Consider the following 16,401-nt stretch of genomic DNA (forward strand, 5'->3'; position numbering starts at 1 on the left):
ACAATTAACTCAACAACCAAACTATGACAAGTAACCGTACAAAAAGCATCAATCATGTAAAATCACATTTAACTGTCTACTCCTCTCAGAGCCTTAACTCTTACCCTTGGTATATTCTTCTTCTGCAAAAACATCTGACATTGCAGCCAAAGAATCTTTCTTAAAAACACAATCATCACAGTACCAGAAGCGCAGTCTCCTTAAACCATCAGTACTTGAAATGTAAGGCTAAATAAACTGACAAACACAGAATTCTTTCTTCAACCAGGAGTTAATTATTTTGACATCTAGGGGATAGATCAATCAGCCCCCTCAAATTGTTAGTCCTTAAATTAAAACAGAAATAGAAGAGATTAAAAGAGATAGAAAGAGAGAGATTGGATTGGATTGGATTGGAGAGAGAGAACGAACGAACGAACGAACGAACCAACTTTATTTTTCGAGGGTAATGGAGTAGATACAGCAAAGATCTTTTTTCATCCAGCCCTCGCCCAAGAGGGAATTAACTAAGCAGTGCATAATATTAAAGCAGAAGAAGAAGCAAAGCAAAAACATAAGAGAGAGAGAGAGAGAGAGAGAGAGAGAGAGAGAGAGAGAGAGAGAGAGAGAGAGAGAGAGAGAGAGAGAGTGAGAGTCGTGAGAGAGAGAGAGAGAGTGAGAGAGAGAGAGAAAGTGAGAGAGAGAGAGAAAGTGAGAGAGAGAGAGAGAGAGAGAGAGAGAGAGAGAGAGAGAGAGAGAGAGAGAGAGAGAGAGAGAGAGAGAGAGATTTCTTAACGAGAATATATTACAAGTGAAATTAGTTATGGTACAAATCACTCTGTTAAACATACAGAAAATAGAAATAGCACACCGAGGTACTGTGAGGGTCAGCTTCCAAGTGTATAAACGTCACTTTTATTTTTGGCAGCAGTCACAGATATTTGAGAAATAGTAATGGTAGAAAGCCAATTAAACAACACAAAATAGTGATCAGAAGGAGTCAAATTAGACAGAAAATCAAACAAGAGTGCATATAGAGCTCCATAAAGTGCTGAAGCAGAAACAGAACGTAAGGAAAAAAAAGTTTGATAGCTCATTTAATTATGAAGGCATTGCACACATGCATATAATCATAACCAGTGAGTTTCTATTTTTGAGTTATGAAATACTTAATTTTTTTAATCGAAATTAGCTTATGTATATATATATGTTGAAATATTTTTTTCTGTTTCCTTTATTTTTATTTTTTATTTTTTCATGTACCCCCATGGGGTTTCTTGAATAAATCCTTTGCCTTGCCTTGCTTAATGCCTTGCTTAAAAAGTCTTGTGAGTAACAAGGACATTTATGAGAAATCGGAATTCCTCTGCTGTAACCTCATGAATATTAATGAGTAGCACATGGACCAATTGCTGGGTAATGCCCGAGATTTTGTTCCAGCCAGCTTAGTGTGGATGCTTTCCCCTTGACCTCGTTCGGTCACTCTCTTCTTTGTCTACCTACTGACAACATCATTTTTGATATGTCTCTACTTTTGACTTATTCTTCGTCTGTTTCCTTTATTTTATTTTATTTTTTTCATGTACCCCCATGGGGTTTCTTGAATAAATCCGGCCTTTGCCTTGCCTTGCCTTGCTTAAACATATTGCTATGATTTTGTTTTATTGGTGGTATCGTACAAAAGACAAAATAATTAAATGACTTAACACAGACAAAGTGAGAAATGAAAGGATTACCAGCAGTAAGAGAAGAGAGATTATTATGGGTACTTATCAGTAATTTTCAGGGAGGATTATAGCAACAATAAATTTGTTATGGGAAACAATCAAGTTCACACCCACAAAATTAATATATTACTGATACAACCACACTGCTAATTGATTTTACCGTCTCGTCAATCTGAAACCCACATCAGACCATTGAAACTTTCAAATTTGCTTTAAAGCAATGATAAGAACCACATATCCTACACAAAAATCATCAGTAAAAGTACATGAACCAGAGTGTTTAAGTATATACACATTTTGCTGCCCTATACGCGCCAGAGGGCATAACGAGCAGAAAGCAAGTCAGTAAAAGTATAAAGTAAATCACATCCAGCACTGTTTGGCTCCAATGTAAATGTAAGCTTTATTGTACTATGCACACAAAAATAATTTCTAAAAAACTGCTTGCTCTCTTGCTTTAGCAGGCAAATTTAGCCCATGCTAAACAAATCCACTCTCTGATAATCTTGCCTAAGCAAAATGTGATTTTCTCATGCATTGCAAGCATGCAGGTTTTATTTTCTCCTGGTGATAATTGTATTATTAAAGCGCAACCCTACCTTCAGTCAGCCTCTCAGCTCACGGTAGAAAATCACAAAATCAGATTTTAAAACTTACTCTCAGTATATTTTTCACCTCAGTATTTGATTGCACAAAGAAAAGAAAAAAACAGAAAAAAACAACCGAGATAGATTTTTCTGTACAACCCTAATCTTGTGCTCATAGATACTCAACTTATGAATGTTCTTGAATCTTCAATCAGGACATTTATAATGAGTTATTCGCTTTCTTACTCTCTTTTTTCCCATGCACAGTCGATCGATCAGTATAATTTTCTTTTAAACAAAATTATTCTGACAAAACTTTTTTGTTTGTTTCATCAAACGTTCATTATCAAAATACACCACATGTTCACTCCTGAAAATTGCATCATCTTTTAATATCACTGTCCCATCTAATCAGGTAAATTAAGTTACATATCAGGGATGAAACCCGCATCGCAGACATATACTATACTTTGTTGATTCCCACAATGTTCCAATTTTTTTATTTCAGATCAGCTTTCTTAATCTATTAATAAAATACTCTATTTTACCCAAACTATAGTTCCCCTGCACTTACAAGTTTCTTGGAAGAGAAGAGTTCTTTTTCAGCATCCATTTTGATTTCATCCTTCTCATGTTGTAGCTGCAAAATAAATAAAAAAGCAATAAATTTAAACTATGTTATAGTGGCGTTGAAAAACAGTATATAGTGTTACAGGAATGATAAAATATGACAGTTCTAATCCTATATGTTACATTCTCTCTACTAAAAATGCAGCATTAAGTCAGTTGTTCACTCACTTGCAAGATACATTCAGTTCTACATGCAATCCAACTATCAAGTATTGAAATACAAAAATTAAATTCGCATATTTAGATTTTAACAACTCCCTAAAACTGCTCAGAGATTGCAAATAATTGCTTGTTCCATTGCTGTGAACAATTTCCATGATAAATTCATACACTGTACTGGGACTTAAGCTCAGGGAATTCATGCAATACAAAAATCAACCAGAAACAGTAACATTGATCATAACATTTATATACACTGTAACTCTTTTTTCCCTCACTGCTTGTAATATAGATACAGACACTCATAAATTGATCATCCATATAACGACTGTTTTAATCTTTTCACTTTCATGCTTACCTGTTCATTTAGAATCTTTTCTTTCTCAACCTGTCGCTGAAGGTTTTTAATGGTTTTGTCTGGAAAATGAAGATGAATGCAATTTCTATTTACACACATTGAACCATACCAATATATGTCACGAGCAGCCCATGCAGCTATATTCCACTAAACTTCTGCAGCTACCATCACCATGCATGGAACCTTAATATCCGCAAATAAACAATTAATTCACTGCCACTTCTACCCTAAAAGCAACACACACTCACTAGTCAAAATGATCAATTATTTTCCAACCCCCCTCCAAAAATAATAAATAATTAACCCAGTGTTTCAAATCGTAAATACCATTCCAGTCTAGTGACCAATCCCACCATGCGCTTAGCTAAGTGGGGGCCTGGTAGCTCAGTTGGTAGAGCAGTGGACTTGGGATCCTAAGGGTCACGAGTTCGAATCCGGGCCGAGACAAACACGGGTCAACTTCATGTGCAGACCCAGAGTCGGTATCCATGTTCCACCCCTGAGTCATCACTATGGCACGTAAAAGACCTCAGTCATTCTGCCATAAGTGCAGGTGGCTGCATGATTACACCTAAACACGCACACACCTGGGTTGCGCGACTCTGTTGCTGCTAGCTTTCCACTGGAAGAAGCGACCAAAATGTCCCAGCGATGGGACAATAAAGTTCATTCTGATAATCATCAGTCCACGCTATCGCTACTGTCTCTCTGACAAGGTGCATAATTACTGCGCGGAATCTATCAAAACAAGAATACCGAGTTATCTCCCATATGTTTCTCGCTAATGTTTCTGAGAATAGACGAACTGAGATGAAAGTAATATTGCAGATTGGCCGACTTCGGCAGTGATCTCCGTTCTGTTTTTCACAGTTATGATAAAGACATAGTTCTAAGGTCAAAACAAGTCGAAATGTTGAGACAGCTGTGGGAAGGAGACCGTGATATTGTTGCATCACTCCCAACTCGTTACGGAAAAAGTATTGTCTGCTCCGTAGCCAAAGTTGATTATCACGTGACACTTTTGCCCTATATTTTGAGTTGTTTGCACAGTAAATACACCCGCGAAAGATAGCTTGCTTGAAACTGTCTTACATATCAATTCCTTTGTAATTTAATTAAAAAATTACACAACACCATGAAAAATCATTATCAACGATCGTGAATCTGCTTATATCAAAAACACATTACGAAAAGCTCTAAATATGTAAAAAATCGATTTCTTACCCACAGAAAGAAAACCAAGGCATCCTGTCAGGGATAAATGAGACCCGAAGGGAAGGAACTCATTTGACCTGAGTTCAGGATGAATAAAGTTATGAAAAGGAAATGAAAAAGAAGTAATCAGACTGACTGAGGCCTGCGACTTCCTCGTCCTTGATGTCGAGGGCCTCCTCCAGTCGCTCGCCCTTCTTCTGCAGCTTTTCCTGCTGGCCTCTCATCTCCTCCATCTCATCTTCCAGCGCTTGGATGCGAGAGTTGGCCCGCGGGCTTTCAGACATCTGTGGACAAATATTTAGCCGATCAGAAATACAGTGAATTACCCCCCTTTTAAGACCTAATCCCAAATCTGACAAAATTAGGCCTTAAAAAGGAGGGAGTCTTAAAATTGGGGTAATTTACAGAGGTTAAAAAAAGAAGATCTGAAAAATCAAGGTCTTAAAAAGAGAGAAGTATTAAAATAGGGGGTCTTAAAAAGGGGGTTCCACTGTAGCCCATGCAGTTCTCCTTTTATCTTACGCAGACAAGTGTAAAATAGTTTGCGGAGTGGGGGTGGGGTGGGGTGTGTGGTGGAGGTGGTGTAGGGGCCCAGGGGGAGGGAGTGGGGTTCGCTTGCTGTTACCTGTAAGACAATAAAATGCCTTGACAAAAGATTATTTAGCTGGTCGGAAATGGTTCTCTTTTGACTTTGCAGAGATAGGTTTAAAATAAGTGTAAAATAAATGAAAGGGGGTGGGAGATGGGGGGCTTGGGTGGGGGAATGGGAATTCCTTGGGGATGGGAGGAGGGAGGACTTAGAGGGATGGGTAACTGGTAGGGTGGCATGATTTGCTTGCTGTGGGCTGACACATATTTGTAGACAATGATTAAATAGCTGGTAAAAAATAAGCGATCCGAATCTTTAATTTTGCAAAGATAAGTGTAAAATGAATGGGGGACAAAAGTATCCACTATATTTCTCTGTCTATAGATATGCTTAACAGTTTACTGTCATAAACATCTGCCCATGCATTCAATAAGACAATTTCTGAATAAACTATAAAGTCTTCCAAACAAGATTATATATACAAGGCGATGAGACAATTAAAAAGATTCATTGCAAAATTATAAGAGCTATCAAATTGAAAGAAATATATGCAATAGACGTTTCAATAAGATCTTTTATATAATTATAGACACTAGTACTTCAACATTAGGTCTCCAGATCACCACATGCAATTCAACTTCACACACACACACACACACTCACGGTGATTATGCACATGAAGCACACACACACATATACTCCAACACACACAGACTGATTATCATTCACACACATGCATGCACAGACAAACTGAACACATGTGCACACAACTTGTAAACAAATGTCAACACAACACAACAATTACAAAGCACAAAACACATACAACAAAATGCAATAGCATACATAATTGCACACAGAAGACATACATTTCATATTGGAAAAATAACAAAATAATTTCAAACCTTCCAAACACAACAAATAAATTATGCAAAATAATGTAATGAACATGAGAAACACATCCATGAATATCAGCTGGCATACAGATTATTAATAAGTCAAAGATGTATACATTATGGAGTAAGTCAAGCTTAGAAACATCTGCAGTAGCGGAGCTCTATACTATCCCTTGCTCTTAGAGTCATCAATCAGCCAATTATGATTACCTATTACCAGTAATTGTTTACCACAATTCTCACACATTAAACATAAAAGCAGTTAATTATAAGTGGTTGATCTGTTAAATGTTCAATGTTATGTATTCATTGAAGATAATCCCAGCTGTGCAACATTTATTAATGTGCTTTGATCAGTACATACTACATGTAGAATAAAAAATAATAATCAGAAAGCTCGCCATTTATCCAACTTATTTTGTAGTACGTACCTTATACAGATGTATTAGAGACATGTGCCCAAATTCACACTTTTAAAAACATGTTTCAGAATATTTGTTTTGAAAGATTTCAGTATTTAAAGGAAATGAAGAGCAGCACATTATACTATCATACTTCAAGCCCATTAAGCCCGTCTTTAATTGAGCCCGTAGTCGACTACACGAAGCTTCGCGAAGTTTTTATACCCAAAACCCGCAGCTACGGCGTGGTACTTTGACCCCAACATCGCTTCTCAAGTTTTGACATGCAAAGTTTCGCCGTAGCTCGCAACGAAGTTGTTTTTTTTGTAAGAAGAGTGTTTTTTGATTCAAGATGGACGACGAAGTCAGACTCAATACCGTAGTGAAGAATTTTTGTTTGTTTGTTTGTTTGCTTAACGCCCAGCCGACCACGAAGGGCCATATCAGGGCGGTGCTGCTTTAACGTGACATATAACGTGCGCCATACACAAGACAGAAGTCGCAGCACAGGCTTCATGTCTCACCCAGTCACATTATTCTGACACCGGACCAACCAGTCCTAGCACTAACCCCATAATGCCAGACGCCAGGCGGAGCAGCCACTAGATTGCCAATTTTAAAGTCTTAGGTATGACCCGGCCGGGGTTCGAACCCACGACCTCCCGATCACAGGGCGGACGCCTTACCACTAGGCCAACCGTGCCGGTGTAGTGAAGAATGAATTTATCGACTTTGGTTGACCCAAAGTACAAGAACTAACCTCCTACCTGTATTATTTCATACTGCGATGCATTGACATGTTGTTTGAAACTCGGAACCCCAGCGCTCACGCCAACTGGTCCCGGCCGTGCTCAGTAAACGAAATAGAACACATAACTATGTGTTACAATTAACTTACGTCATCATCAAGTACGTAAAGTACAATTTGTGACGTAAAGTACTCAAGCACACTACGCGCTGGTCGAGACGACGCGCATGCGCTTTCTGGCTAATAAGATTTGAGACGCCAATAAGACATGAAAAGATAACTCTCTTTTCCGCCATAGTGCCTTTCCTTGGACTGCGACAAAGTCTAGTTCTGGTAGCTTTGCGAAGTGAGCTACGCGTAGTCAACTTCGTCCGATTAAGGACAGGCTTTACAATCAGCCAAAGAAGTCCCAAATAGCAGAGTCATCCCAAGTTATATAGGCAATAACAAAAACAGTGTGTTCACATGTCACGAAAAGACGTCCTGATGTGGTATGACACCGGCCTCACTAGATAACATATATATACCTCCTTCTATCCTTGTACTCATAAAAAAAAGAAGATGTCAGAGTCTTTTATAAAGGAACACCTGAGTTAAAGACAAGCTAGCTGCTCATGGCAGTTAATCATTTTCTTTAAATTCCTGACACCTTACAAAACATAAAATATATGCCTTAAACCCCAACACACTTCTCTTGCAGTAAAACATTGATGAACCCCCACATCAATATGCAACACAAACCCAACAGCTTAAACTCCTTATATAAATGTAATTGTTATGTAGCAATAATACTTCATATTGTTAGAAAGCCACAAAAGGATAAGTGCTGCTGTCATTGGAATACAAATTTCATTGGAATACAAATTTACTGTCAAGCGTGTGTAAAAAACTTTCCAAATTAATAACCACGTGAAATTCTGCAGATCTGAAAAAACAAACTGCCAACCATACTGTGCATGTTAAATGCTAAAAACAAAGCCATAACAACCAAAGAACCAAAATCACAAGGTAGTTACCGCCATGACGGGAGATTCAGTTCCTCGAGTTGATTTACTCTTTGTCGACTGATCACAAAATAGCACACAGAAGATGGTATAAAAGAGAAAATTGAGCTGAGTAAATGATACAAAAAGCTACACCTACAATCAAAAAGTACAAAAATGACAACAAACAAATAACAAGAAGAGCAAACGCTCGATCGAGTCACTTTCGCAGTTCTGAATATTATATGAGGCATCAGATGGACAGGAAGAAATTGCTATTCACAACACAATGAGTCACGTTCACATAAAATTTGAGCCCGGTCACTTTTATAGTTTCCGAGAAAAGCCCAACGTTAAGTTGTGTGTTGCCAAACAGAAAAGGCTAGTTATCTCCCTTGTTTTTCTGATAACGTTCGTAAAAGGCTACAGATGTAAATACTTTGATGTAAAGAATAATCCTACAAAGTTTCAATCACATCCGATGAACTTTGTCAAAGATATAAAATGTCTAATTTTTCCTTTGACGCTGACCTGTGACCTTGAAAAAGGTCAAAGGTCAACGAAACCATCGTTAAAGTGTAGAGGTCATTGGAGGTCACGACTAAACAAAATATGAGCCCGATCGCTTTGATAGTTTCCGAGAAAAGTCCAACGTTAAGGTGGTGTCTACGGACGGCCGGCCGGACGGCCGGCCGGATGGCCGGCCGGCCGGACAGACTAACACTGACCGATTACATAGAGTCACTTTTTCTCAAGTGACTCAAAAACCATCAACAAACAACAACAAACAAACAAAACATAGAATAACTGATGGAGTCACTGAAAGCAACATGACATCCTTCAAAATATTCTTCATGAGAAAACCAACGAGGATGAAAGAGTTCTTTTGCAAACAATTATCAACAATTAAGTCATGCCCAGACAAAGAGTATGGTAATTACAAGCATATAACACTCTAATTCTAAGTGTATAAAAAGATGTTTAAAGTGCTACCTTCAAAAATTTATTCAGCAGCTATATACGTAAAGCATCTTAGCTGCTAACTAAACAATCACAAATATGCCTGATGAATCAAGGTGGGGAAAAAACTAAAAAACACTAACGAAGAAATAAATCTATTATATGCTAAAATGTTTCCCAGCAACTTGAAAGACTGAGACAACAAATTTAATATCAATATTATATAAATTACAGTGACTCAAGCCTAAAAAGAGCAAATTAGCTTCATAAGGAAAACCAGAAGACTAGAAGCTGAATACAGTTAAAGCAACTAACCAAGACAGGAAATTTTTACCAAAATACGAACAAACACAAACATTTTTCAAAGTTAAAGCAAAGCTGAAAAAAACCCAGAAAGTACCGATTTCCTAGTAATTTAAAGTCTATTCCGGCAAAGATCATGAAAATGTACGCTCAAATACATCATGACTCACCGATGCATCATCCATGAAGAATGATCGTTCGTGATGTGCAGTTTGCGCTTGCTGCTGCTGTAGTTGCAGCTGGAGCATCTGAATGATGGACTCATTGCGAGCGATGGTAGCCTTCATTTCCTGCATACGTACGTCCTGACCCTTCAGGTCGCTCTGCTGCCTTGTCCGCTCACGAATCATGTTGCTCTCCAGATTTTTCTTTGAGGGCAGAATTATGTGCATTTGCAAGAAAAAGTGACAATTCATGCAGTGATACTATTTCATGAAGGCTGATTTACAGAGGAAAGTGAGATGTTTTGGATATGCAGGTATGCAGTTAGGTGAGAGTGACCGACTGAATATAAGTGATCAATCAACAAGGCAATTGTTTTTCAAATCAGACCCATTCAAAATGCAAGTGAAGATCGACTTCTTCAAGTTCTTGTCAAACGGAATGCATGTGAAATAGTAATGTTGTGAGGAACTATCAACATGGACAATGTAAACAAAGAAAGAAAGAACAGAACAAAGGCTACCTAAGTTACATGCACTGTGCTGCAGTGTGACAAGGTAACTGGATGCAAGTGCGAAAGTGTCCGGACATATTCCAGTGGAGCAGTCATATAATCAGGCAATGATAAGTCAGTGCCAAAGGTGCTGTAGGAGTAAACATTACTGTACCTTGTACATCACTGAGAGGCGAGACACTGCATCAGCCAGTTGCTGTCTGAAGGCCTTCCTTAGAGAACTTACTCTCTAAAACAAAAACATTAATAAATAAACAGGTGCAAACAACTTTCAGTACAGTGGAACCCCGGGCCTTTTAAGACCTCCAAAAATATTTTGAAAATCAGGTCTTAAAAAAGAGGGAGTCTTAAAATGGGGTAAAATTACATAGGTTAAGAAAAAAAAAAGTCTGAGAAAACAGGGTCTTAAAAGGGAGGGAGACTCTTACATTGGGGGGTCTTATAAGGGGCCCGTTCCACTGTACTCAGGTATCAGCAACTTTACCACAGTACCTCTGCATGCCCATACCATCAAAATCATTGTCAATTTCTTACTTCTTTCTTCTTCTTCTTTGTTCCTGGGCTGAAACTCCTACATTCACACACATTTTTACACAAGTGGATTTTTACGTGCATGACCGTTTTTACCTCGCCTGATTCTGGCAGCCATACCCAGGTTCCGGGGGAGGCATGCTGGGTATATTCGTGTTTCTACAACCCACCGAATTGTGACATGGTTTACAGGATCTTTTCTGTGCGCACTTGGTCTTGTGTTTGCATGAACACACGAAGGGACTAGCAGCTCTGCACATAAGTTGACCTGTGGGAGATTGGAAAAATCTCCACCCTTAACCCACCAGACGACCGCGGCCAGAATTTAAACTCACGACCTTCCAATTAGGAGGCCGATGTCTTATCCACTAGGCCACTGCACCTGTCTGACAATTTTGTTACAACATAAACAACAATTATAACAACACAAATTCCACAAACATTACAACCACATCAAACTTCCATAACCCCGTACGAAATGAACTTATAAGAAATTGGACCCCATTTCATATAAGATTCTTATATGACAGAATCATATATGTGGCTTATACTGTTATAGGTATTTTAAATGCAAATGAGGTAAATTCTTATAAGAAACTTATATGAATCATATATGAAACCTATAACCTGAACTCATATAGGTCTCTTATATGAACCTTATATTCTCTTATATGAAACCTTAGGTCTCTTATATGAAATGTTCATATATGAAACTTATAGGAATCTTATATGAAACCTACATTTTCCTTATATGCCTCTTATATGACACTTACAGGTCTTATACTAGACACACGACCTTGACCTACATTTGTGTTTACAAGGGAAATAACAGCAAAAATGACCTACTTAACCCAACTAAACTGTCTTGACTTTGAATTATAATGAATCCAACGGTAAAATACCTTATCTGGATATATCTTTACTGAATTTTTTTTCAGTTTGAGGAAAAAAAAACAGATCTCATTAAGATCACTGATCACCATGCAGGCAGAACCAGAACTAGAGGGAAATTGGATTTTCAATAAAATTCTTTCTTTCTTTTCTTTATTTGGTGTTTAACGTCGTTTTCAACCACGAAGGTTATATCGCGACGAGATTTTCAATAAAAACACAAACCTGTCAAGCTGTTGACCCAAAAACATCAGCATGATAAAAACATTCTCTTCACATGTTCATACATCAAGTCAAATCATTTCTGTAAGAATTCTGCATTTAAGTCCTGCTCTTTCACTGATTTTCTGCTTAACATTTACAGAGCTGCTGTCACAAAGAAGTTTGAATTCCATCCAACATGGCCGTTCTATCAGGGGGAGATAATGCTCAAGGCAATTAAACCATCAACTTCCTGTTCATATATGAAACATCATATATGAAAGCCAGTCTTACCAGTTATTCAGCATGATCCAAACATTTTCCAAGTCCTAAATTCTGCTTCATATAAGACTCAAAAAGAAACATATAAGAAAACTATAGGTTTCGGGAAGTGCAGGTTCTCATATATGATTCATATATGAATTGGGGTCTTTTTCATATAAGAGACTTATAAGAAACCTATTCCTATAACTGACATACACAGCTTTTTACTTGTCATATATGAAACGTATACGTTTCTTATAAGAAACTTACAGGTTTCTTTATATGTCTCTTATATGGCCATATATGTTCATTTCGTACAGGACAGTAATAACTTTGAGGTACTTACATCTCGATGTATTTTCTCCAGTTCACTGACACGTTCATTAATACGGCAGTACCTGTGAACAAAAACATGTAAGTTGACAATTCCATAACAATTTCTACATGATATCATTTTATTCGGCTTAAATACTGGAACAAAATGAGCCAGAGAGGAGATGAAGCAAGCACCATCAAGGGGTATAGGTAAAGAAAAAGTATAAAAGATCACAATCAACAAATACATCAACTGATAACAAGTCAAGTATAAGGCTGGAGAAAAAAAAAGTTTGTTTCCAATGAAAAGGCCAAAGAAAATTAAAGTCAGCAGGTCGCTTAATTCTTTTTTAAAACATAAATCTTTTTTCTGTTGTTGTTGGATTTTTTTGTAAAGCCATTATGTAGAGGTTACATGCCGAGTCTCAGTGATTATTAAAAATAATGGTCGAAGTTAGCGGATCATGAAAAATGCGAGCTTGATCAGCAAGCTTTTTCATGACCGCAAACTGAGACCATTATTTTTAATATTCACTGAGACTCGGCATGTCAAACCTCTTTATTCCTCCTTTCTTCAGTTATTCAAAGAAAAAAGGAATTTTGGTTTGAAAGTTTGATCGAATCCTATTCACCCAACCAGTCTTGCGCAGGCGATTGAATAATGCGCGGATGTATAGTTCCGTGAAAATCATTCAATTCTGTTAACACTTCTTGTCAGTTTTCCTGTTTTGGACTAAAATCACGTGCACAGTTATGTTGTTATTCTGCTGTGGCGGTAAAGGCAAATAGTGTGTGTTCTGTTCATATTTTGGTATCGCTCAGGAATGTTCTTTCCTCGAATGTGACTAGCAGACAAAGTTTTACACCCGTGTTCCAACGTTAAAAACTGTATGAAGTTCAGTTTTCTGGGGCAAAATAGTGTATGAAACCGCTGCATTTTCTTTAAATTGATTAGATGTTTGCATTTGATTGCGTCTGATCTGTTTATAAAATGAAATATTGTTGAAAACTGACCGTCGGATTGCAGTCTCTTGTCGATGCAGCCAAAATCTGAAAGGGGAACTACTCGTGTCGCTCGAGAAAGTATGAGAGTTACTTGCCTTTGAATCTTGCTAGCGATAAACAATTGTGCACGGCAGATCTGAATTCAGAAAACAACAAAACTCATGGATTTTATATTGAGATTCATGTGTTCAAGCCTGTAGTTGCTGGTTTAAATGCGGTATGTATTGTTTGATCCAGAAATGTATATTTTGTACATTAGAGTGTTCTGAACTTTTGAGTCGCAAAAAGTAGATCCACAATGTGTACATTCTCTACCCATGAGCTATCGAGGAATCAGGCCCGTTGTTGGGTAAGTGATTTTGGTTGTTGGGTAAGTTACCAAAAAATAACTAGCCCTACAAGTTTACAGAGAGAAAGAAGCAGCGGGGGGAATAAGGCTTTATTTTGGCTGGAACTCCTGCAAGCTGTGTCTCTTGAATTTTGTAGAAGAGCATCTGCCTTGTAACGTCTGCAAAATCAGTTCTTATCATCTTGTATTCATTATTTTCAATTGGTAGAAAAAAAGTGTTTGAGGGTAGGGAGAAAAAACAGGGTTGGTCGGAGAACCGAAAACATGATGGTTTTTTTCTTAGACCTTAACAAACAGTGAGAAAAAAGCTCATAGGTCTTACAGCTCCAGTGACTTGCTCTGCAGTTTGGACTCATAGTCAGCCTGCATTGCATGTTTGGTGAAGTTTATGTCCCTCCCTAACTTCGCAACTTCCTGTTCAAAACAGAAAAAAGCAAAATGAAGGTAACCTTGTGAAACCATAAGAGTAAATGGAAAACACTGTGTAAAAGGTGTCCTTGCAGTGTTGCATATCTTCTAGTTCTACGCTAGCACATTTTGGGTAAAGTATGATACTGTCTACATAGCATGAATGAAGGGAAAGAATGGGACAGTGTTTGATAGAAAATCCAACACACACACATATGCGCATAGACGCACACACCACACACACAGTATGTCATTGTCAATAAACAAAAAGTTTTGTGTGTGCTAAATATCAACAAAGTTCAAACAGAAAATACTTGAAAACAAATCCGTTTATCAACATAAAAACAATAACATCTATCACCTCTCTAAGTTTGCTTTTCTGGCCAGAAATTAACAAAGTGGATTCACAGCGCGCGGCGCGTTATGCAGCATTGCGATTTACAATGCGCGGCACTACGAGGAGCGCTGCGATTCACGACGCGCGATGTATTCTGCCGATACATTTCCTTCACAATCGCAAAGTTTACAACAGCTACATCTATCTGATCTATTTGAGAAATAAAACTGTCAATAAAACAAAAAACAGAGCTCCATTCTCTCTCTCTCACTCTTTCAACTGAATTCACCATATATCGCTGCGCCGATGTAAAAACGTGCCTACCTCTGCTGAACAATCCTTCTCATTGCGGTCAATGCGCATGCGCCAATCTTGGACTTACAAAATGCGACCCTTTGACCGATCGAACCATGGGTTAGGGTTCGGGTTAGGGTTAGGATTAGGGTTAGGATTAGGGTAAGGGTTAGGGTAAGGGTTAGGGTAAGGGTTAGGGTTAGGTTGTTCACGACCTGATTAATCTCCCCATGTTATCGCATGCGCATTGACTGCAATGAGAAGGATTGTTCAGGCAGAGTTTTCAGTTCGTGACACCGGCCTTGAATACTTGGCAGTCATATCACTACATGTCATTGCAATGGCTTTTACTATATGGGAAAGGAGCTGAGTTTTTAAACTGGGATGTTGTTTTTAAACAATTATCCGAGTACAGTGCCGATTGTAGTGTCTGTGTATTATAGTACATTTTAGTAGAATATTGATTGTAAGCATTGATTCATGTAAATAGACGTTTTGATGTAAACGAGAGAGAGGCAATACAATATGGCAGCAAGAGACAGTGTTAACGAAGTGTCTGCGTGAATGAATGTGTTCTGCCATGCCTGCTCCACTACACTCAGTCACCCACACAACCAGCTATTACAATTTGGCGACGAGGAAAACTTTTCAACCAGTGGATTGACCAAAAGACTGTGAGTTCAATAGTTTTGAATGCATTTTGGTGATCGCACATGAAAGCTGAGTTCGTTACGTCATCAGCCACGCGTAAGGACGATAGTTTCGGTCAACACGTAGAAGCACTAGAAGTTTCCAGACAGTCTCGGAAGTCTCAGAAGCAAGTGGGTAGACTATTACGCCAGTGTAGACGTCATGTGTTCCAGAAGAGGAACAGATTGTGTCATCAGTGACAGATGAGTTTTGACACCTCATTGTTTAACTTTGATCCGTCATTCTTTGAAGAAAAGGAAGGGAGTGCACAGAATACAGTGAATTCTGGACAGAATATGGCTCAACCACAACCTTATGTTCCAGCTATTGCATCTTTTGACCCTAATGGAGATAGTTCCAAGGTAGGACAGGAATGGAAGAGATGGAAAAGAGGTTTTCAAGTTTATTTGGGAGCAAGAGGGGAGACTCCAGATGAACAGAAGAAAGCGTTGTTGCTACACACAGCAGGTATGGAAGTACAAGATGTCTTTGAGACAGTTCCGGATTCTGAAAACAAGAACTATACTCAGACACTTGAAGCTCTAGATGAGAAGTTTGCACCGCAAATGAATGAATCATACGAAAGACATGTGTTCAGATCTATGAGCCAAGAAGAAAGTGAAACAGTAGATCAGTTTATCACACGTCTAAGACAGCAAGCAAAGAACTGTGGATTTGATGATAAGCTAGACGAGAACGTGAGAGATCAAGTTATTCATGGATGTAAAAGTTCAAAGCTACGAGTGAAGTTACTCGAAAAGAAAGAACTAACTTTGAAAACGCTAGCAGACACAGCAAGAGCTCATGAAGCAGCACAGAAGCAGGCTAGACAGATGACAGGAGATGTAAAGTCAGAGTCGGCACATGCAGTCCATCGCCACAGCCCTGGTCATCAAGGTCAGAGATAC

At 38.3% G+C, this 16,401-nt stretch overlaps 1 protein-coding gene across 4 annotated transcripts in view; it reads right to left on the reverse strand.

Moving 5' to 3' along the window:
• The window catches only part of LOC138981505 (uncharacterized protein C10orf67, mitochondrial-like), a 33,201-nt gene that overhangs the window by 11,233 nt on the left and 5,567 nt on the right, over positions 1-16,401 (reverse strand). For 2 of the 4 annotated variants that reach the window (XM_070354450.1, XM_070354447.1), the window contains exons 3-10: positions 14,087-14,178; positions 12,442-12,493; positions 10,363-10,437; positions 9,703-9,900; positions 8,303-8,350; positions 4,792-4,939; positions 3,441-3,499; positions 2,868-2,933 (exon numbers count right to left, since the gene is read on the reverse strand). In XM_070354450.1, the coding sequence (XP_070210551.1) occupies positions 2,868-2,933; positions 3,441-3,499; positions 4,792-4,939; positions 8,303-8,350; positions 9,703-9,900; positions 10,363-10,437; positions 12,442-12,493; positions 14,087-14,178 (738 nt within the window). Of the gene's footprint in view, positions 1-104; positions 135-2,867; positions 2,934-3,440; positions 3,500-4,791; positions 4,940-8,302; positions 8,351-9,702; positions 9,901-10,362; positions 10,438-12,441; positions 12,494-14,086; positions 14,179-16,401 lie in introns of all 4 variants that reach the window. The other 2 variants (XM_070354448.1, XM_070354449.1) reach the window with 2 other exon arrangements.

Source organism: Littorina saxatilis, linkage group LG12 (genome assembly GCF_037325665.1).
Source record: "Littorina saxatilis isolate snail1 linkage group LG12, US_GU_Lsax_2.0, whole genome shotgun sequence".
Taxonomy (NCBI): domain Eukaryota; kingdom Metazoa; phylum Mollusca; class Gastropoda; order Littorinimorpha; family Littorinidae; genus Littorina; species Littorina saxatilis.